Source organism: Callorhinus ursinus, unplaced genomic scaffold (assembly GCF_003265705.2).
Source record: "Callorhinus ursinus isolate GAN/ISIS: 27379988/994484 unplaced genomic scaffold, GSC_fseal_2.0 scaffold26, whole genome shotgun sequence".
In the NCBI taxonomy this organism is placed as follows: Eukaryota; Metazoa; Chordata; class Mammalia; order Carnivora; family Otariidae; genus Callorhinus; species Callorhinus ursinus.
In genome coordinates, this window is record NW_027397088.1 from 7,994,064 (window position 1) to 8,015,317 (window position 21,254).

At 52.2% G+C, this 21,254-nt stretch overlaps 1 protein-coding gene across 12 annotated transcripts in view; it reads left to right on the plus strand.

Moving 5' to 3' along the window:
- Window positions 1-21,254, plus strand: part of RREB1 (ras responsive element binding protein 1) — a 176,070-nt gene that overhangs the window by 145,592 nt on the left and 9,224 nt on the right. For 11 of the 12 annotated variants that reach the window (XR_012373820.1, XM_025891259.2, XM_073877553.1 and 8 more), the window contains 3 exons: window positions 8,721-8,910; window positions 9,947-12,845; window positions 19,420-19,584. Coding sequence is in view for 11 of the 12 variants with exons in the window: in XM_025891259.2 (XP_025747044.2) it covers window positions 8,721-8,910; window positions 9,947-12,845; window positions 19,420-19,584 (3,254 nt within the window). In the remaining variant the exon portion in view is untranslated. The remainder of the gene's footprint in view (window positions 1-8,720; window positions 8,911-9,946; window positions 12,846-19,419; window positions 19,585-21,254) is intronic. The other variant, XM_025891260.2, reaches the window with a different exon arrangement.

The window sequence follows — 21,254 nt, forward strand, 5'->3', positions numbered from 1 at the left end:
TGTGTATTTGACAAGAGAACATGAAAGCAGTCTGCCCTTGAGTCCTCATTGTCATAGAGCACCCCTTTCATCTAGTTCTGCTTTTGTAAAGGTTGGGAAGCTGAATGACTATTTAAATTTGGTTTGAGTCCTACCTACTGCATTTTGTAATCCTTGTAATCCAGCTGTGAACTCTGGATAGTTAGAAGCTGGAAGGGACTGGCTAGCTTTAAAGAGCAGAGCCACGCATCATTTTCCTTGGATGGTTGGGGAAACTGGAGTTTCTAAAGAAATGTTTCCTAATGTTTGAAATTTGCCAGAGCAGCCTTTCAAAAATTAAATATGTTTAGCATAGGGGGAAAAATACATACATGCACACACACACACACACACACACACTTTATATAAAAACCCTTTCTTGATGGAGGTCCCCTGCCCCTTAACTGCCATCATGGTGGATGTGATATTGCCATAAAGGTGAGGCACCTGGTGGGGAGGCGCTGGTTATCTCTTCGACCTGCTCTTAAGCTTTTCTGTGGACTTCAGAGTTTTCTTCCTGTTCTGGAGAGCTGAGGTCACCAGATGAATACAGTATTACTGTAGTGAGCACTGGGAGGAGCTAATCCCCAAATTCGTTTAGCTGCAAGGTTTCTGTTTTTTGTTTTAAAGCTTCTTGGTGGTCTTGCTCTCCACTTCGGTAAACCCCACTGCTAGTAACTTTGCCTTCAAATTTACCTTGGCTTGACTCTCAGTCTTGGATGTGTTTGTAGGCTTCCTTCCCATCGTAGGCACTTTGGGAAGGCTATTTGGAAAACCCACTCTGGTTGGTGGGGACACATTCTTTATTTTAGGGCTGGTGTCCCGGATGGTGACAGTTATTCCTGATAGGGTAACTGTTCGCTCTCCTATGAGCCTTCAAACTGCTGGCTTTGTGTCAGGCTTCCTCTTGGACCCTCACCCCCTACACAGACTGCTCAGACCGTAAGAGCACATTTATCACATTTCTACCCCAGATCAGGGTTATATAGTTTTCTTTGAAGAAATCAGTCAGAAGGATGCAGCATCTTCTCACAAGGGCATGGCTTATAAAAGAACTGTTATCATGGTGCCCTGTCTCATTGTCACAGGTGCGCTGTGGGAGGTGTCCATCTTCAATTCATGACTTTAAAATTTTAACTTTTGTCTTTTTTAAGACTAGTGGATCTGGGATGGATAAGATCATTCATTGTCACTCAAGTCCTTTGAGAATTGAAAGGACAGAGCCCTCAGCTAAGGAAGGAGAATTATCTCCTTGACCTGCTGGAGTTGGCTTCTTCCAGCCCGCGCCTCACTGTCCACGGGCCTGTGACAGCTGGAGGCAGAGGCTGAGCTGTGGCTTCGGGACCCATGCAGGTCACTTCACCTGTGAGAATTGGGCTTCTCTACCAGGCCAGCCCACGTCAAATCTAGGGCCAGTCTGCTGTGTGATTTTGCTTATTTGCTTAATTTCTGCAGGACAGGAAGGGCTGTGGATAAAGTTGATATATTGAAGGCTCTCTGTGTTCGTGGTATGTCCCTCCAGCCCCCAGGGGCCACAGTGGAAACTTGGCTCACCCCCCTGCATACTGCTGGGAGGTATTTCCCTCCCCTAAGACTCCCCACCCTGGCCCTCTCCTATCTGTGCTTCACACCTACCCATACCCCTTCGGTGACAGTGCAAGTGGTGCTAAGGGAGGCGGGGCGGGGGGGCGCGGAGCAGATAAGCTGCAGACAGCTGCTTCGGCCTTCTGCTGTTAGGACAGCCCTGACTGCATGCCCCGAAACTATACCTCCTGCCTTCCCACCCAGCCCTACCACAACTGCAGAGCCCCAGCCCCGGTAATAGGAGCCACCGTGACCGAGCAGCCCTGCGGGAGGCTGGGATGTCACATGGTGGGGAGTGGGGAATGGTATGATCTCCAGGATTCTCAATTAAGTTTTCTTTCTGATAGAAGCATTTGCTGACATGTGCTGGAATTCAGGTGTTTTCTGGGTGAACCAGGCCTTGGTGAACTGTCTTGGAGTCCAGAAACACTATTTCTGTGAGCAGAGTGATTTGGAGTTCACACATACACAGGTGTGTGTTTGTAAGTTGAGGATGGGCCGAATGTCCATATTAGCATTCATCCCTGTTTGATACGTAACCTCACCTTGTCTTTGGAGTGTTTCCCACTGATGAGTTTTTGTTTTCCTTAGAGTAATTTATTTCAGAATGTGATGTAAAAAGAAAAAAAGTTTTGTTTTTAGAAGAATTCTATTGGCATCTGTAAATCCTGTGACTAGGATTCGCTACTTACACTTTCCCCCAAATGCGTTGATCTTACTGACATTGAAGTTCTCCATTTGGAAAAGTTGCCCTCCTCTTGCATTGCTGCGGTATCAGAAAGCAATCTCTTGAGTTTGTAAGCTTTCCCTCTGGCACACTGTCCAAATCACAGGCAAGATGAAATCGTCCTCCAGCGCTCCGCGGTCCTACGACTTCCAAAGTGCAGTCCTGCTCCTTCGGCATGTTCTGCAGTGGTACCGTCCGTGAGTTCCTGGAGTGGCGTCCAGGGCAGGATGGAGACATCCCGCAAGCCGGGGATGTGAGGGGAGAGTTGTGGGGCCCACCCGACCCATGGCTATGGTCTTCATGAAGACTGACAAGCCCAAGGGAGGTTAGCAAACACCCGCAGATCAGAGCCCGCAGCGAGCAGCTTTGCCCACAGAGTGACAATGGTCTCCATTGTCCCTGAAGAGCTCTTTAGAAACAGTTGCAGAGTGTTCTTCCTGGGGCCTTGGGAAGGCTGGTTGAACCGGAGTGTCTCTGGCTGACAAAGGCCTGTCCAAATGTTTCTGTGTGACGGTTTTCCACACTGGTTTTATTTAAGGTCTGCCAACAGGTGCCGAGCGGGAGATGGCAAGCAGTGTTTTTCTGTGGGGTTTCATTTTCTTCCTTTTAACCATCCCCACAATGTGCTTCTGGTTTCAAAGCAGGTTTTTTTTTTTGTTTTTTTTTTTTTTGGTTTTTTTGTGTGTTTTTTTCCCCCTCTGCCACTTTTGAGCAGCTTATGAGATGACATTCTGTATCTTTTCAGAAGTGAAATAGGAGCGCATCGATTGAATCCCATGAATTGGAGAGGCGTGAAGTTGTGGCTCTGGGCCTTATTTAAATTTTATTAGAAGGCTCTGAGTGCATGTGCAGGCTGGGATGGCATACACTTCTCTTCTGAGCTGTGGCCCCAGGAGCAGGGGTGGTGGCAGGGGTGGGTGGGGGGGAAGCAGGTGGTGCAGGACAGTGGGTGACCAGGAAGAACATGCATTTCTCCCATGAGTCTCAAGGATTAAACAGAAGCAGTGGGGACAGTGGTAAAGTTCTTGAGAATGAAGAGAGAGAACACATCCTTTTGAAATTAAAATTCATTTTCCCTGCATTTTCATGTTTGCTATCGTGGCCAGGAAACGGGCTATTCCTGGTGGTTTTGTTCCTAGCAGTATATGGTCATGGTTAAGTTTGGAGTAGCACCTTGCAGTTTTCCAGGCATTTTATTCTCTTTCACTGACAGTAACTCTGACAATCCCCATGTTACAGAGGAGAGAGCAGTCAGGGGCTCAGAGGAGGATGGGGAAGAGCTCTCCCAGGCCTGGGATATCAGGTGTCCACAGATTTGAGGACCTGTCACTTAATTCTCGCTATAGTATACTAGAAGGTCATGGAGGGAGCGATTCCTGTGTCAGGCCTGTGTGGGAAATTTTGTCCCGCAGGCAATCAAAATACAGATGAAATAAGTTGTCCAAGATTGCACAACCTCCACTTCCCCTCCCACTGTCTCTGGTCCCCGAGCGTGTCCCACACCGCTCCCCAGCTGCCTTCCATGGGGGACACGGAGCTTGTGGTTTGTGCTGGTTAATTCAGCCTTGTGTTTACTGAGCACCTATTATGTGTGAAACTGTCCTAGATGCCAGAAACGGGAGGGGCTTGAAGGTGATCGAGAGAATGGGGGAAGGGGGCGGATAGACCTGTTAGAAGTGAAGAAAACTCGGTGTCATTAAAAATTCATGCTGCAGTCAGCTCTAATTGCCATATTATGAGACCCTGTCCTCCCTTTTAGAAAACCCACTTGTGACACCCCTCACATTGAGTATTCATAGCCAACAGGCTGTGCAATAGACTCAGGAAAGGTATTCAAAAGGTCTCTAGGGTACAGGAGAAAAATAAGAGAACTTTTCTTCCCAGGGGCACCTGGGTGCCTCAGTTGGTTAAGCATCTGCCTTCGGCTCAGGTGATGATCTTGGGGTCCTGGGATCGAGCCCCGCATCGAGCTCCCTGCTCAGCGGGGAGTCTGCTTCTCGCTCTGCCTGCCGCTCCCCCTGCTTGTGCTCTCTTGCTCAAATAAAAATCTTTAAAAAAAAAAGTATGATCCATGCAGTGACCCAGACCTGGATCTTCTCTCAGTGCAGTGAGATTCCAGCGTAAGCCCTTGGGGAGTGAATGTGCAGTCGCTTACCGTTATTCCCAGTCATTCTGTTCTCAAAGATTGCAGCCAACACAGAATTAGTGAATATTAAACCGTGGCTCCTAGAGGAAACACAAGGTTAGTTGCTTGAGAGCCTCTGCTTACCTTTTCATCAACTAATCAATAACAGACCCTGGTTTTATGTTTGTTTCTGCTTAAAGAAATCGTACTTAATAAATAGCACCGACTCGAGGACCGGGAACTCCCAGCCCCCAGCACTGTTAACTCGTGCCTGAACAAAGCTTGTGAGACATATGCACGTTCCACCATCAGGCACATCACAGCTCTTCGAGCTCACGCAGGGGAGGCAGCGCTTTGGTGCTGTGCTTGGAGCCCATCTCAGACCACGGAACCACCCACAAAGAGCACAGAAATGCGAGAACGGTGGCACTAAGTGGACCGTGGAAGGAACACTTGTTTACAGTAGGGGCTGGGGCAAGACGGCGGAACGGCTATAGCCGGGAACGCACACGGCGGGCAACTCAGCTCTTTCCCCTCTCAGTGCAGGTCCTCAGGTGCACTGCGAGTAGTGACACGGCTTTTCAAGTACGTTGTAGCAAGTCGGCAAATTGACAGATACGGAATCTGCCTGTAATGAGGATCGGCTGTATACGTTTTAGGTTAGATAAAATAGTTCACGGACGCGTGAGTTCTTTTTAATGCACGCCCCACTCGAGCCCTTTACCTGACTTTGACTGTGAGTCCTTCTGCTGCAGTCTTCACAGGGAAAGCTGAGCGGGGAGCCAGGGCCAGCCCCTGTGTGCGATCGATCGCACACTCACTGACTCTTAACTAGCGCTCTCACAGGGTTGTTAGGATGAATGAGTTCAGGTATTTGTTGTGATATCGCAGCATCCAGGAGAGTGTCCGGCACGGGTGAAGATGAATTTAAAACACTCTGCAAATGTTCTGCGCAAAATGTATGGAGTCGGTGCTCGCTCTTAATTTGGAAAGAGCAAGTGCGGACGTCAGGTGCAGAGTGCCCACGAGCGGCAGCCCTTGGCACCTGCCCTCGACTTTGTTACCTCCTCTTGTTCTCACCTTCCAGGAAAGGCACAGACCAGCTCCCGTTTCCCACGGCTTCCCAAGCCTCACTTGCTTCTGGCCAAGCCTGGACAGAGGGGAAGAGGCAGGGAGAGAGGAAATCAGAACCATCTCCAATTCACAAAGGGCTACGCCAGTTGGAGGCCACAGGCTTGACCGCCCAGCCCGCCTAGTATGGCTCGCTCTGCCTGCATGTAAATCCCAGCTGTGGAGCCTTCCTGAGCCCTGGGCCCCGCGCCTCCCTCCCGCCCCAGCCCCTCCACCTTTTTCCCAGAGGCTCCAATTGTCCCATAGGTTTGCTGGAGAAATGGGCTCCTTCCCTTCACCCATGCCAGAGTGAGACTCAGTGTAAGTCTCTTCTGGGGTTTTTAATAAATTGAACCCCCCCCACCTGCATCTGCCACAAATAGTGCTTTGGATGTTGTTGAAGCTCAGAAAAAGAGACGAAAAGTTAGCCCACTCTCATTAGCCATTTTTAATTAGGTGTTTCTCTCTCTCTTTTTTTTTTTTCCTTTTTAGGTGGTTCTCTCTTTTACATGTATTAGGATCATGTTAAACATATGCACAAGTAGAGAGCACAGTGTGATGAACCCTCATGCACCCGTCCCCCAGTTTCAGGAATTCCCAGCCCATGGTGTTTCATCTCTTCTCCCATCCCAGATAATTTGAAAACAAGTCCCAGGCATCATATTTCACTTACCAACATTTCATTACGTATCTGTAAAGGAAAGGGATTTACAAAAAAAAAAAAAAAAAAAAACCACAACCAAAATATTACCACAACTTAAGTAGGTAACAGTGATTTCTTACTATCACCCGATGTCTGGTCGGCATTAGATGTCCCCAGTCCAGACATTTCTCTCCAGCTCAGGGGAGAGCTTCCAGCTGACCACTGGGGTGGTGATGGGGGTGGTGACGACGAGGAGTGCGCAGTTGAACTTGAGTCTGGGGGGACTGGAGTCACCACGGTAGAAGAGGAAAGCGTCATTTCCAGGAAGGCAGGACAGAGGTGCCGTGGGGCCCCAGGGGTCACAGCCCCTCCACATGTGCGGCGTGGCACACTGGAGCAGCTGCAGCCAGGCTGCTTCCTCGTGGCCTAGTCCTCTGGGTGCTTTGGCCAGGGTTCCCTGTGGTTGGGGGGGCCACCCTCCAGCCCCCCTGAACATGAGCCGTGTGCATGAGATGGATTGCGGGGGAGGGGGGTGGGTGCAAGAAGTAGCGCTGTGTGGGCCCGCGGCCGTGAGCACTGTCAGCACCTAAAGGCAGCCTGGGTTCTCTGTGACCCTGCCTTCCCTGGAGCCCTTGTCATGCTTGGTGAGCCGAAGCACCGTTCCCTCAGAGTTGTGTGTTTTGAGCGGCTCGCGGGAACCCGGTATTCCAAATTTAATGGAACAATGGCAGGAATCTCGATGGCGAAATGCGGCCGGGGTGGCCCTGGAGATAGGAGAGGTGGCCATACAGCAGGACCTCGCTTGCCGTGGCCTGCCACAGCGCAGTAAGGACAGCAGAGTTGCACGTACTTGGTACTTCTTTGTTTCAGCGCGAGAGGAAAATGAGCTCAGCTGCCTCATGGGTGATTTATTATCTCTTTATTAACAGAGAAGAATTTCAGAGCTAAGAAAGTTTCCATTAAGGTGTGTGCAGTGTAAATCCCGGCAGGTTGCTCTGCCCCTTGGTGTCCCACGTTCCTTCCCTGTAGAGCACTACTAGCACCTGCTTTAGGGGTTTTGTGAGAAACAAATGCGTTGGTACATGCAAATACTTGGAAAGGTTCTAGGCCCACAGCCCTGTCTAACAACTTTCTGCGGTCATAGAAACCTAGAAATGTGTTAGATCTGCACTACCTGAGGCCGCTGTTGAAATGAGAGTAATGTGACTGAGGAAATTTTAATTAATTTAAATAGCCACATGTGGCTCCCGTGGGTACTGTATCCAGTACAGGTCTAGGGGATATTGATAATACCGTAATGATCGGATGGTCGTTAGGATGGTTCTCAGTGGAGACCCAGAGGGTGACACTGGTACAAAAGAGTGGAGGAAGCATCATAAAATGCATTTGGGGGCACGTGTGTGGCTCAGTCCCTTAAGCATCTGACTCTCGATTTCAGCTCAGGTCCTGATCTCAGGATTGCGAGATCAAGCCCTGCGTCAGGCTCTGTGCTGGGCATGGAACCTGCTTAAGATTTTCTCTCTCTCCCTCTCCCTCCACCCCCTGCTTTCCCTCTCTCCCCCCCCCCACTCCCCATCCTCCATCTGCTCCCCATCCTCCCTCTCACTCGCTCTCTCTCTCCCTGTCCCCCTCTAAAAAAGAATAAGTAAATAATAATGATAAAATGCATTTGTTTCACATCTGTGTGGCCCAGGTGTGACGCTTAAGGTGTAGGTCATCTCTGAGGTGGAGGGTGCTGATCTTTAGATGGACTGCATCCGTGGGAGTCTTTCAAGGGAAAGGTGACGGCGTCGTAACAGGTGTGGGCGGGAGGGCGAACGGGTTTCATGTTCTGTCTTTCCTTCTGTACTGGCTGTGTGACCTCGGCCATGTTGCGTAAGGTTTTTGAGCCTCGGTGTTTTTATCTGTAAGATGAAAGTCAGGATACCCACCCGCTTACTAGGGGCGAGCTCTGTGCCCCTGCAGGATGCCTTGCTCCTCGTCTAGGAGCCACCGTTGTTTTTCAGATAACGGATGGTAATAATATCAGAATTGAATACATAGTCACTGTCGTGTGCTACTAATTCACTTGGAGAAATTTGACTATCATTTCATCCCCATTAGAGATCAGGGATGCTCTAGATTCTGTGTAAATACGTGCTATTTGACTTTTAAACATTTATGATAATTAGAATCCATTGAGCCAAGGGTGGGAGCAAAACCTTTGAAATGATCGCTCTGTGCTGCATAATTCAGGTAAGACAAAGTAAGCCTGCAACCATGGCTTTAGGTTCCCGGCTAAACTTACTGGACACACCTGTTCTGTCTGCAAAGATGAGGATACCCAGAAATTGGTAAAATATAACTTTTTTTTAAACGAAGAGTTTTCTTGGTGCTAACCACGAACAGAGTGGCTTCTTGATGTCCTATCATTTTTATTTCAGTTGAAGCAACAACAAAGTGTAGCGCGCTACTGGACAAGTGGAAACTCTGACTTGGCTGCTCCCTTATATCCTCTTCCTTTTTCCTGCCAGATGTGACATTTGCTGCGTAACCTTTCGAACACATCGAGGATTGCTGCGCCACAACGCACTTGTCCACAAACAACTTCCCAGGGACTCCATGGGAAGGCCTTTCATTCAGAACAACCCTTCCATCCCTGCTGGCTTCCATGACTTAGGATTCACTGACTTCTCCTGTAGGAAGTTTCCTCGAATTTCTCAGGTATTTTGCTCAGCCTGTGGACCCAGCAGCCACCTCCATGGGCCACGTCATTGGACTAGACCCCCTCACCCTGAGGCTTCCCTTCCTTAAAATGTTGTCAGTTGGGTTTTGTCTTTTTTTTAATCACAACCTTTTCTCTTGAAATTCAGCTTGATCTTTTCAATCTTCATTGGGTCATTAAGCTGAGAGGGATAGGCGGGCTTTTATTTTGTGTTGAATTTCTTATTAACATGAGTATGTGTCTAGCTTACCTGTGCTTTTTGCCCATTCTTGGGGCGTTTGGATTTAAGGTTGTGAATTGCTCACCACCCCTACGCCAGCCCTATCTGAATTGAATTTGTATTTTTTTTGAATACTTCTTTAACATTCATATTACACGTAAATATTTTCCAGTGTTGTAGTTTCTATTAAAAATGTTTGGGGTCATTATTAACCTGAACCATATTTGTTCTCTGCCTATAAAACATGTGCCAAAACTATTTGAAACTATTTTTTTTTTAAATTGAGATAGAGGATATCAACAGGGAAACCCTTGAGGCACAGAATCCTGAAGTTCAATGAATTATTCCATAGGTATACACACACATACGTATGTACCCACATGTATGCACTCACATAGCCCTCCCCCCAGGTGGCGCTGCCTCACGCCCCTTCCCAGGCAATGCCCTTTCTCCCACAATCAACGAAGGTAGCCAGTTCTCCACTGGTGGTAGGAAGTCCCCAGCCCATTAGTTTTCCAGGACGCCATTTTTAAAAAGAGAATTAATCCTATCTTTGTGCTGTTGTTACTTAACCATATTTCATTGCTTCTTGGAGATACCCTAGGGATTGTTGTCATTCATCAAGCAAGATGACACTTGAGATGCTTTGGGGGGTTTTCCTGATTCAGTCCAGAACAGGAATTAGCAAGCAGGGGGGCAGGCCAAGGCTGGGGACTGGGGCAGCTTATACAACAGATACTTTCTGCATCTCAGGGTAGTGATTGTTTTTAAATCCTCTTTATGCCCTTGCTCTTGCCAACCCGGCTTCCATGCAGGCCTGGTGTGAGACAAACCTACGAAGGTGCATCAGTGAGCAGCACCGTTTCATCTGCGATACATGTGACAAGGCGTTCCCCATGCTCTCCTCGCTCGCCCTGCACAGGCAGACCCACGTCGCCACAGACCAGGGACGGGAAAGGCTGCAGGCCAAGACCCTGCCCGGGGACGCCCTGGACCAGAAGGTCTTCCTGGCCTTGCTGGGCCTGCAGCACACCAAAGACGCCAGGCCTGCCCCCGCCGAGGAGCCCTTGCCGGATGACAACCAAGCAATACAGCTCCAGACACTCAAGTGTCAGCTACCTCAGGACCCCGGCTGCACCAACATGCTGAGTCTGTCTCCTTTCGAAGCTGCTTCCTTGGGCGGCTCTCTCACGGTCCTCCCGGCTACCAAGGACAGCATGAAGCACCTGTCCCTGCAGCCCTTCCAGAAGGGCTTCATCATCCAGCCCGACAGTAGTATTGTGGTCAAGCCCATCTCTGGCGAGTCGGCCATCGAGCTGGCCGACATCCAGCAGATTCTGAAGATGGCAGCCTCCGCCCCCCCTCAGATCAGTCTTCCGCCTCTCTCCAAGGCCCCTGCTGCCCCTCTGCAGGCCATCTTCAAACATATGCCCCCTCTGAAGCCAAAGCCCCTGGTCACCCCGCGGACGGTGGTGGCCACGTCCACGCCCCCGCCTCTCCTAAATGCCCAACAGGCCTCCCCGGGCTGCATCAGCCCCAGCCTCCCCCCGCCGCCCCTGAAGCTCCTCAAAGGCCCCATGGAGGCAGCCTCCAGTGCCCACCTGCTGCCGTCCCCGGCCGGAGCCCAGCCAGACACCGCCACGCAGCTCTTCCTGCAGCAGCCGCGGGTGGACCTGCCGGGCCAGGCCGAGATGAAGACGCAGCTGGAGCAAGACAGCATCATCGAGGCCCTGCTGCCCCTGAGCATGGAGGCCAAGATCAAGCAGGAGATAACGGAGGGGGACCTCAAGGCCATCATGACCGGGCCCGGCGGCAAGAAGACGCCAGCCATGCGCAAGGTGCTTTACCCCTGCCGCTTCTGCAACCAGGTGTTCGCCTTCTCCGGAGTGCTGCGCGCCCACGTGCGCTCCCACCTGGGCATCTCGCCCTACCAGTGCAACATCTGCGACTACATCGCCGCCGACAAGGCTGCGCTCATCCGCCACCTGCGCACGCACAGCGGCGAGCGGCCCTACATCTGCAAGATCTGCCACTACCCCTTCACCGTCAAGGCCAACTGCGAGCGGCACCTGCGCAAGAAGCACCTCAAGGCCACCCGCAAGGACATCGAGAAGAACATCGAGTACGTGACCAGCAGTGCTGCCGAGATGGTGGACGCCTTCTGCTCCCCGGACACGGTGTGCCGGCTGTGCGGCGAGGACCTGAAGCACTACCGTGCGCTGCGCATCCACATGCGCACGCACTGCGGCCGTGGTCTGGGCGGCTGCCCCAAGGGCCGCAAGCCCTTCGAGTGCAAGGAGTGCAGCGCCGCCTTCTCGGCCAAGCGCAACTGCATCCACCACATCCTGAAGCAGCACCTGCACGTGCCCGAGCACGACATCGAGAGCTACGTTCTGGCGGCCGACCGCCTGAGCCCCGCCGACGCGGCTGCTGAGGCTTCGGGGAGGATCGAGGATGGTGGCGGGACCTTCGGCGAACGTAAACCCCTGGCCCCCTTCCTGGAGCCGCAGAACGGCTTTCTTCACGGGGCTCCCCCCCAGCCTCTGCCTCCCCACGTCTCCGTCAAGTTGGAGCCCGCCAGCAACTTCACGGTGGACTTCAACGAGCCCCTGGACTTTTCCCAGAAGGGCCTGGCCCTCGTCCAGGTGAAGCAGGAGAATGTCCCCTCCTTCCTGAGCCCCTCCTCCTCGGCGCCCTATGACTGCTCCATGGAGCCCATTGACCTGTCCATCCCCAAGAACTTCAGGAAAGGAGACAAAGATGCGACTGCTCCCGGCGAAGCCAAGAAGCCTGAGCAGGAACCAGGGAGAGGCGAGCAGCCCTCTCCCTGTCCTCTGCCATGCCCTACCCTGCCAGTGACCTTGGGGCCCAGCGGGATCCTGGAAAAACCCGGGGCCTCCGTAGCCACCACTCTGGAAGCCCACGCTCAGCCCCTGCAGGGCTCTGTTCAGCTTGCTGTCCCCATCTACTCGTCAGCTCTGGTCAACAGCTCCCCCATCTTGGGCAATTCCACCCTCATCAGCAGCCCAGCGGTGTTGCGGCCGCTGCGCCCCAAGCCCCCGCTGCTCTTGCCAAAGCCCCCCGTGACCGAAGAGCTGCCCCCACTGGCCTCCATCGCCCAGATCATCTCATCCGTGTCCTCGGCCCCCACCTTGCTGAAAGCTAAGGTGGCCGACCCGGGGCCCACAAGCACTGGCAGTAACAGCACAGCTCCAGACAGCTTAGGAAGCGCGGTCCCCAGGGCTGCCGCCGCCCCCGCCAACACCACCAGCCCAAAAGAATCCAGCGACCCATCCCCTCCTGCCAACAGCCCGGAGGCAGCCTCACCCACCGAGCAGGGACCAGTGAGCTTGTCCAAGAAGAGGGGCCGGAAAAAGGGCATGAGGAGCCGGCCCCGCTCCAGCAGCGGTGGGGTGGACCTGGACTCCAGTGGGGAGTTTGCCAGCATCGAGAAGATGCTCGCCACGACGGACACCAACAAGTTCAGTCCGTTTCTACAGACTACAGAGGATGATGCTCAGGATGAAGTGGCCGGAGCCCCCGCGGACCCCCACGGGCCCAGTGACGAAGAGCAGGGCAGCCCTCCCGAAGACAAGCTGCTGAGGGCCAAGCGGAACTCCTACGCCAACTGCCTGCAGAAGATCAACTGTCCCCACTGCCCCCGGGTCTTCCCCTGGGCCAGCTCCCTCCAGAGGCACATGCTCACACACACTGGTAAGAGGGCCCGCCATGCTAGGAGTGCTATTTCCCGGAGGGGAGCCTGTGGCCTGTCTGGCCCGGGGAGGGGCGGGGAGCGGGACGGGGAGCAGGCTCGGAAGCGTAGAACCCTTTCCCCACGACCCCACTTTCAGCTTCTCCCTCAGTCTCGGAAGCAGGGGGCTTGCCTGGTGGGGCCGGGAGTTCCTCCCTGTGCACCCTTGTCACCAAAATCACCTGTTCCCGCTGTCTGGGCCCCCGAAGGGCTGCTGGTGCAGGCAGGTGTTACATGTAGGTGTTTAGGGGTGCAAAGGGTCCTGCGCCCGTTGGATCACGGACTTTCATCCACTTCATCCCTTCAGGATGTAGCAAGATTACCTGGTGACCCACAGGAGGCAGTGAGGGAAAAGTAGAAGTTGGTATTAAGGGATCGGCCACGGTGGACTTGCTGCTTTGGCAGGAGAAACTGCATCCCCCATTCTGCAGAGCAGCTTTTAATATGTTGAATGTTCCGTGAAGTTCTTTTGACTCCATATATCCTTAAAGGGAATATTGCAAATTTCACAGTTCTCTTTCATTTCGCTAAGGCAATCCCAGCTTCCCAATTATGGGGAAAATCAGTGACAAATAGTGGGTAGAATTTTTTTTATTTATTTATTTATACTAAAATCAACAGCTGTTCTGGAGAAACACCCAGGTATAATCATGTTCTAAGTCCAGTGTTTGGACTTAAATTGCCAAAAAGATAGCCCCAAGTATTTTTCAAGTGTTAGTTTCTATATGTTGATTTTTAAAGAGAAGTTGAAGAGGGTACATTTTAAGTAATTTTATGCCAGGTACTTTGCATAGTCACATGACCATACACTCTCCTCTTAATTCTAATTTACTGAATATTTATACAGGGTTTATATCATTGAACTGAAGGTAAATTGGGTGAGAGCCTTAGCCTTTTGGAGATTACCACCCGAATACTAATGGGTAGGACCTAAAACCCAATAGAGAATTGTATGATACAGGATTGCCAGATAAAATCCTGGATGCTAGTTAAATTTAAATTTCAGATAAAAAGCAAATAATTTTTAGTGTAGGTATTTTTCCATGCAGTAGTGGGGATAGACTAATACTGAATTGTCATTTATTTATCTGAAATTCAGACTGAAGTGTTTTTAGTTGCTAAATCTGGCTTACAAGGCTTAGGACTGGCGAGGGGGAGGTCCTGGGAATGAGGTGTGAGCCACGCTCTGTACCCAGGTGGAAAGGCTTCATTCGGAAGGGGTGATCATCACAGAAGCTTCCAAGAGCCCATGGCAGGCTGTTTCTACTAGTGAGGGAGGTTGGTCCCCGAGCAGTCCCTGGGAAACAGGGAGGGGAGAGCAAGTGGGCTGGGGTGGCGGGGGGGGGGGGGTCCCCCGGGGGGGGGGGGGCCTCGAATCCAGGACTCAGGTGGCAGCAAGCCAGGAGCACCTGTCCACAAAGGACTCCACTACTGAACAGAATTTCTAGATTTGTGAAGTATATGCTACATTTTCACACTGTCCTTTTCATTTGAAATCCTGTAAGCCTGACAAAGTAGTCACAGTTCTCTGAAGAAAGCAGTTCAGAAAAGAAAATGCATCGTAAACAGGAGGTGCCCCGCACAGCAGGCTCTTGCTACCCTTTTTGGGGGGGCACTTGCTTGTCAGCTGCAGAGCCCTTGGAGAAGTGAGTACTTCTGTTACCACTTTCCAGAAAGCAGATGGCTGGATCTGACGAGGAGCATGGCTCTTGCCATGCCCTACTCTCTGCACGCCCCTGACGCCGCCCCCACCACCCTCCCCGCAGCTGGGAGTCCTGTGCTTAGTAGAGAGCGTGCACATTGTCCGAGGGTGAGGCCAGTTACTCCTGGACTTTCTCTTCCTAGCAAACCACCAGTCTCCCTAGGAGGACCGGAGTGGCTGGTATTTCCTTTCCAGGGTTGTGCCCATGTCTTGCACGTGCCTGCCAGAAGTTCCCACTTCTGAATGCATCCTTTCAGTCGCCTGGCTTTTGAATGCCAAAATGTCCTAGTCAGTTTAAAGTCTCGTAGCTTCTGAAACCAGGCAAGGAAAATGGGGGAGGTCTGTCGAAGATGGAGTAGGGCAGGGTGGGCGTAAATATCAACATGTTCTGCCCCTTCTCCCTAAGCTGTTCCTAGACCCTGGGTGGCTGTGTCTGCTGCAGCCCCGTCCATGACACCCTGTCCGACCATGTTCTCACTGCCATGCCCTCCTGCTGAGGGTTGCCGGCCTTGACTTGAGGGGAGCACTCAGGGTTGGTGGAGAGACCTTCCAGAGCTAGTCTTCATGACTGTCCCATGAGGGCGATGTTGTTCACATCTTGAAGCAAGGAAATGAGTAACAGCCAGTAGTCCTGGGGGTGGGTCATGAGTTGGTTGAGCCTGAGTTCAGAGCCCGGGCCACGTTCGCTGCGGCTGCCCCACGGTCAGGGTGTGTGGCTGCTTCTGTGCTGACACGTAGGGAGTGTGTGCCTGCCCCTGTCATCCTGACATGTTCTGCCATGTTCCGGTGCAGAGGACTGGCAAGGGGTTGGAGAGGAGGGGAACACAGCTACGGACCCGAATCCTAGTAGTCAGCCCTCAGGGCCGTGGGACGGTACTAGCCGCACGCATGGGCACTGTATAAGCTGGTGCCCCCTGGGCTTTGTGAGCTCCTTGCCTTTGCTGTCCTTCCGCTTCAGCTCGCGGGGACAGTCTCAGCCTCACCTCTGGTGCATAGTTTCATAGAGCACTTGGCTGCGCCTGGTGCCGTGTTGGGACATTTTCCATTCATTGCGTATCCCAGCTGGACGGAGCCTGGGAAACCATCTGACCCACCCGCCCTTCCCACAGACTGATGTTTTCCTGGTAGACACTCTGCTGTTGAAGAATCCCCCAGCTGTGTTTGGTTGCCTGGCTTTCTGGGACATGCTCCCTCCAGAAACCTTGGAATAAGACGGAGTTAAACACGCCTCCGAAACGGCCCCATAAAGAAAAAGCATTCTACAGAAAAGAGGCTTTCTTTTTTTCCTCTCTTTTGGGGGGCTGGGGGCAGTAGTGTTAAACTCTAGCTGTGTTCCAGCCCAAAGCTTCGAGCGGTGTGTAGGTTTAGATCGCCGTTAGGCAAACCGCATCTGTGTCTCAAGAGCCCGCCTCCTCCTGACCTCTTAGCAAATGCACAGAGGGATCGTAACATCCGTACGTGGTCTCCTGGAGGGGCAGCATTAGGGAGACCGGTGGGGCTTGCTGCGGCCGAGGGCCCCGTGGCTCAGGTTCTCGGGATCGCGGCTCAGGAGGAAGCCGGCGTCTGCCATCCTATTTCATCTTCCCTGGTGAGCTCTCTGTGCACGGCTGAGCTCCCTCCTTGCACTCTCCTTCTAGCCTGTGTCCTGGGGAGCAGGGACAGTTCCTGGTTCCTTGGCTCCTCTGCCTGAGTAGTGTTGCCCCTTTGGGAGAGGACAGTCCACTGTCCCTCCCTTTTCCCCCTCATTTAGGCCACAAGCCTGAGGCCACAAGAGAATACAGAAAATGCAGTCAGCCCGTGTTTGCTCCTCCTCACCTTCCTCCTCCAATGAACAGGTCAGGACCCTGGGATGGCTGAGCCTCCCACCTTCCCCACCCCCAGCTCTGACACTTTGGGATTCTCCCAGTTGGTTTTAGCGCCTGTTCTCTGCAAGGCTGAGGTCCTCTGCACTCGGCCTGAACCACCTGCTGCTCACAGGCAGTCCGCGTGAGTTGAAATCGGTACGATGTGCAGGCCTCCGCGTGGAAAGTGCTTTGGACACCAGTGCTGGTTGGCTCCTTCGGCCTTTCTGAAGGGGCAGCCTTGGCCATCTTCACTCAGCCAGCCCTGCATGCACCTCTGTCACAAGCAGAGAGCAGGAAGCCGCCTGCAGATGGGGAGCCGAGGGATCCCACTTACTCTTGCTGTTCAGTCTTCTCCCGATGGTCCCAGTGCCTGCCAGATAGCGTCACATAGTATAGGGTTTCTCTCTTTTCCTGCCTGCTCTCTGGGAGGGAAACTGGCTGGCTGATGGTTTTCACGGCTCCTGTTGCAGGTGGAGGGAGGCCGTCTTTGGTGCAAAGGGCACTCCTTGTGGCTACAGGTACATTTAGAAACACTCCCACCAGAGCGGTGGCTTGTGGCAGTCACCCAAACAAATGAAACCATGTGATACTTACCCTGTAGATTACCAGTCGACAAGTTTTGGGGAAACCCGTCTGATGAAAAAAATATTGGAGGGGCTCATGTTTTTCTGGGTCCATGTACTCCAGAGAGCATACCGCTCTTCACAATATAAGATTTGTTTGTCAGACAGCAGTCAAAATAAACGATTGAGTGAATGCGTAAGTGTAAGGCTTTCGCAGTGAGAGGGGGATCTTTGAGAGGTTCCTGTTGTCACTTTGAGAACCTTCTGACATCATTGGGTCGTCTGAATTTAGCACAAGAATCTGAATCTTCATTGTGGGGCGTGAGCCTGGCTGCCCAAACCCAGCTGTAAAATCACAGAGTGAACCATGTAATGGGAAGAAGTAAGGAACTGGTGGTTTTATTTAAAATCAAGACTCCTACAGTTCCTCATCATTCCAGCTTCTGACTGGTTTCACTCCCAGCTGGGTCTCTCCCTCTCAGTCTGGCCTGACTCAGAGACGCTATGATATTTGATCTTGGACGGTAAGATGTTATTTTTCATACTTAAAATAAAGACCAAATAATTTTATGAAAGATTATGTTCAGTTTTTAGTGAAAAGCAAGAATAATTTGAAGCGTACGCCAAAAACAAAACAAAACAAAAGAAGCACAACCAGTCTTCATGCAAAAGCGTGATTTTTTTTTTTTTAATGTCATTTGTATAACTTAGCAGAAAACACTCCCTGAGCTTTGTGGAGGGAAACTTGAAAGTAGTCAGTGGGTTCTGCTCTGCACTTGATCCTATAGGCCCCATGTGGGGCTCCTTAAGAGCACACACGCAGGGCTTCTGGATGTCTCGTTCCATGGTCTTTGCTGGTTCCAGGCATCTGTATTCTTAGAAAGTTCCACCGCTGATGTCGAAGCATCACCTGAAAGGGTCCTGCAGCTCAGGGAAGGGATGGCCCCTCGCTTTGATGGCTGCTGATGCTGGAACTCAGTGGGGCAGTGATGCTGGCGGTGCTGGGCTATGCCCCAGCGTGCTCGGTGTGAATGGCGCCCCCTGGAGTTGTGCGGTGCGCGGTGTTCCTGCTCCCTTCTCCTTGTGCTGAGCCCCACCCGCTCCGGGCACCTGGCCCAGGGGTTCCGCTCACAGTGAGTGCCTGGGCTGGTCACCTGCACGAGATGGGGCATCCATGGGTCGTCCCCCCAGCCCCCCAGGCTGAAGGGCCCCCGGGGTTGGTGTTCCGAGGGCTTTGTGCTGGTTGACTTTGCAGCCAGTTCCTGACACGGGCGTTTGATTGTGGCCGTCCCAAGGTTGCGAGGCCAGGCTGCAGCTTGGCCGTTGTGTTTGTTAGTACACAAAGTCTGTGACCCTGTAAAACCAGAAACCGGGACCTTAGCACTTGGGGGAAAACAGAAGAACCCAGTGATGGAGTAAATGATTTACTGCCACCTTCTCTCTCCAGAACTTCAGCTCACCTGATCCCTTCCCTTGGCCCCCCCTCTTTGCTCCTCCCTCCCTCCGCGCCCTGGCTTTCCCTGCACCTCCAGCCACGCAAACACAGGACAAGTTACAGGGGAGCCTAGTCTGCGTTTTGACATATTGTCTTTATGGAAGAAAAGATCAAAATGGAAGGTTAAGACAGGGCAACGCAGAGCGGAGAACTCCTCTCTCAGGAGTTACCCCATGGTGGAGTGGGGTGGAGGTAAGGCCTGCTCAGCCACTTCTCTCCACAGGCAGGTCTGGGGCCCAGAGCACCTGATCCCCTAACAGACTCGGTCCTGTGTGGGTCACTACGCACTACTAGCAAGGGCGTAGAGCAAGGGGAACAAAGAACCTTTAATGCAAGGAGCAGGCCGCCTCCGTCTAGCCCGCTAGGACCACAGTGAGCACGGGCAAAGGTCACCGTAGGACTGTCAACGGGTCGGACAGGAGGCGCGTTTCTCTGCTTCGGGTCCACCGTGGGCCAGGGAGAGGGGAACGGCTCCCGGGGATGTCCCGGGCTTCAAGGTGCTGGTTTGATTTCCCGGCGTCAGAAGTCCTTGCCATGCCAGAAATGACCAAGAGGTGGCTTCTCTGTGCAGACTGTAGGTGTTTCCTTACTGTGCTCCAAAATCCCTTTACTCGCTCTTTTTTTTGTTACTGTTATTAAGATTTTTAATTGTAATACTGTTGTTTTAAACGTCCTGGTTTCACTGTTAACTTTTAGCATTTTGAAGACACAAACCTTCATCCCACTTCACTCAGGATAAGGGAAGATATCATTTGAGTTGTTGATGTTACCGGTATTTTTTTTTAATGTGTGTGTGTGTGTGTGTGTGTGTGTGTTAAAGGAAGGGGTGGGGAAGCAAATGCCAATTATCCCAGGAGAATGAATGGAAAGCGACTTTTTCTTTTTCATTGCAGTAGAAAGCCAGATAAATATATATTTTTTTTCCTGCTTCAGGTCAGAAACCCTTCCCTTGTCAAAAATGCGATGCCTTCTTTTCTACCAAATCTAACTGTGAACGCCACCAGTTGCGCAAACATGGAGTTACCAACTGTTCCCTGAGAAGAAACGGGCTTATCCCCCAGTCAAAAGAGAGTGATGTTGGACCCCATGATAGCACAGGTAGTGTGCTTCCGGGTGACGGAGAGGAGGAGAGGGACAGAGGAGGGCAACTCCGAGAGAGAGCTCTGCTAGCGTGGTAGCGAACCCCAGCCGTGTGTGCAAGCGCGGCCAGCTGCCTCTCCCGTTTCTCTGTGGGACTCGGCAGGCGGTCCGTAGAAGTGGGCCCTGCCGAGGACCGGGAGCATGCATGCAGCAGGATGGGGCTTGGGGACACACCGACAGTGTTCCTAGATTGCTTTCCAGAGCCGCTAGGGCAGATCTGGGGCCCTCCCAGCAGACCCCTGTTCGTGCTGCGGGGGCCCTTCTGGAGGTGGGAGATGCGGTTGGGGGTGCAGCTCCAGCTCTCAGTAGGATCACATCTAAAAAGGATATGAAACCCCACTGGTTTGGGGTGTTGTTTTCTCAAAGCCCAGCCTCTGCAGCATCCTACAGAGCAGGGATGGGCTCCCTCCGATGTCAGGGTATTTCAGGAAGTACTGATGCCCAGCCCTCCACAGGGGAGGGGTGTGTGGGGAGGGGGTGTTTTTCCCTTCAGCAACTCTCTTCCCAGTAGAAAACCTCGTCTTGTTTGAAAAAGCACTCTGCATGTCCTTTCTTTAATCACATCTCTGCTTGACCTGAATCCGGGTATTATTCTCATGTGCTGATACGCGCTTCCTTCCTCCAGCCCCTACAGAGCAATTAACGGCTGCTCAGTGCGTCTCCTGCCACCTTTTTTTTTTCCCCTTACAGCTTCTGTATTCACTCCTGTCCTCTATTCAGTACATCCCAGCATCTCCCAAGTGCTAGGGTCCTGTGCTTCCCACTCCACCCCCCCCCCCAACAGATCAGAAAATTGGCTGCTGCAAGTTACCTACATACATGACTAGTTAGTTGGCCATGGGTTAGTAACAGGTGTGGATTCAGTCCCGCAGATCTCAAAAGCTTTACATTTCCCCCATTGCTCAAAGCCAGAGAGGTTCTCCCCAGAGGCGTTTGTCCGGGGGTGTAACTGTGTGCTTGTGCTTCTCTCCCTCAGATGTGGGTGGGGGTGGGAAGCTTTGCTGTCTGGGAGCCGCCCCCCCCGCCCCCCCCCTGTCGTTATCTAAGTTACAGGGGGAGAGGGGCACATCTGAATGGGTAGCATTTCTAGGAAGAGGAATTGATCCAGACCCTCTGCTTTTTCCCTATGCCTTCCCCCAAGCCCTAGTGAAACAAGCCAGCCCCTGAACTGCCCAGGCTCTTTGGTTAAGATCAAACCCTCTAAGGGCATAAAAACATAAGGCAGTTTGCCACCTCCTCCCCGCAGCTTCCATTTCTACATAATTGGCTAGGATCTTTGGGTAGAGAAAGATCCGGAACCTTGGATCCCCATGAGCCAGAGATCAGCTCTTCCATCCCCAGGAAACCCACAACGATGCTGGCGAGCTCGAATTTGCTGCAAACGATCGTTCTTAATGTTTAACAGCTGACTGCTGTGTCACCTGGTAGCCCCAAACATTTTCTCGAAGCCTGGTTTGAGAAAGCAGCTATGTGATTCTACCCATAGTGGTCCCCAAAGAGGGAAAGCAGTGGATAATTGAGGTCAAGGGGAGCCGCCGGTTTCCCAAGATGGCAGGCAAGTAAGAACCAAGTGCTAGAGGCACATTTTGCATTCAGCTTCTTGAGCCTGTGGGTGAGCCCAGAACCCA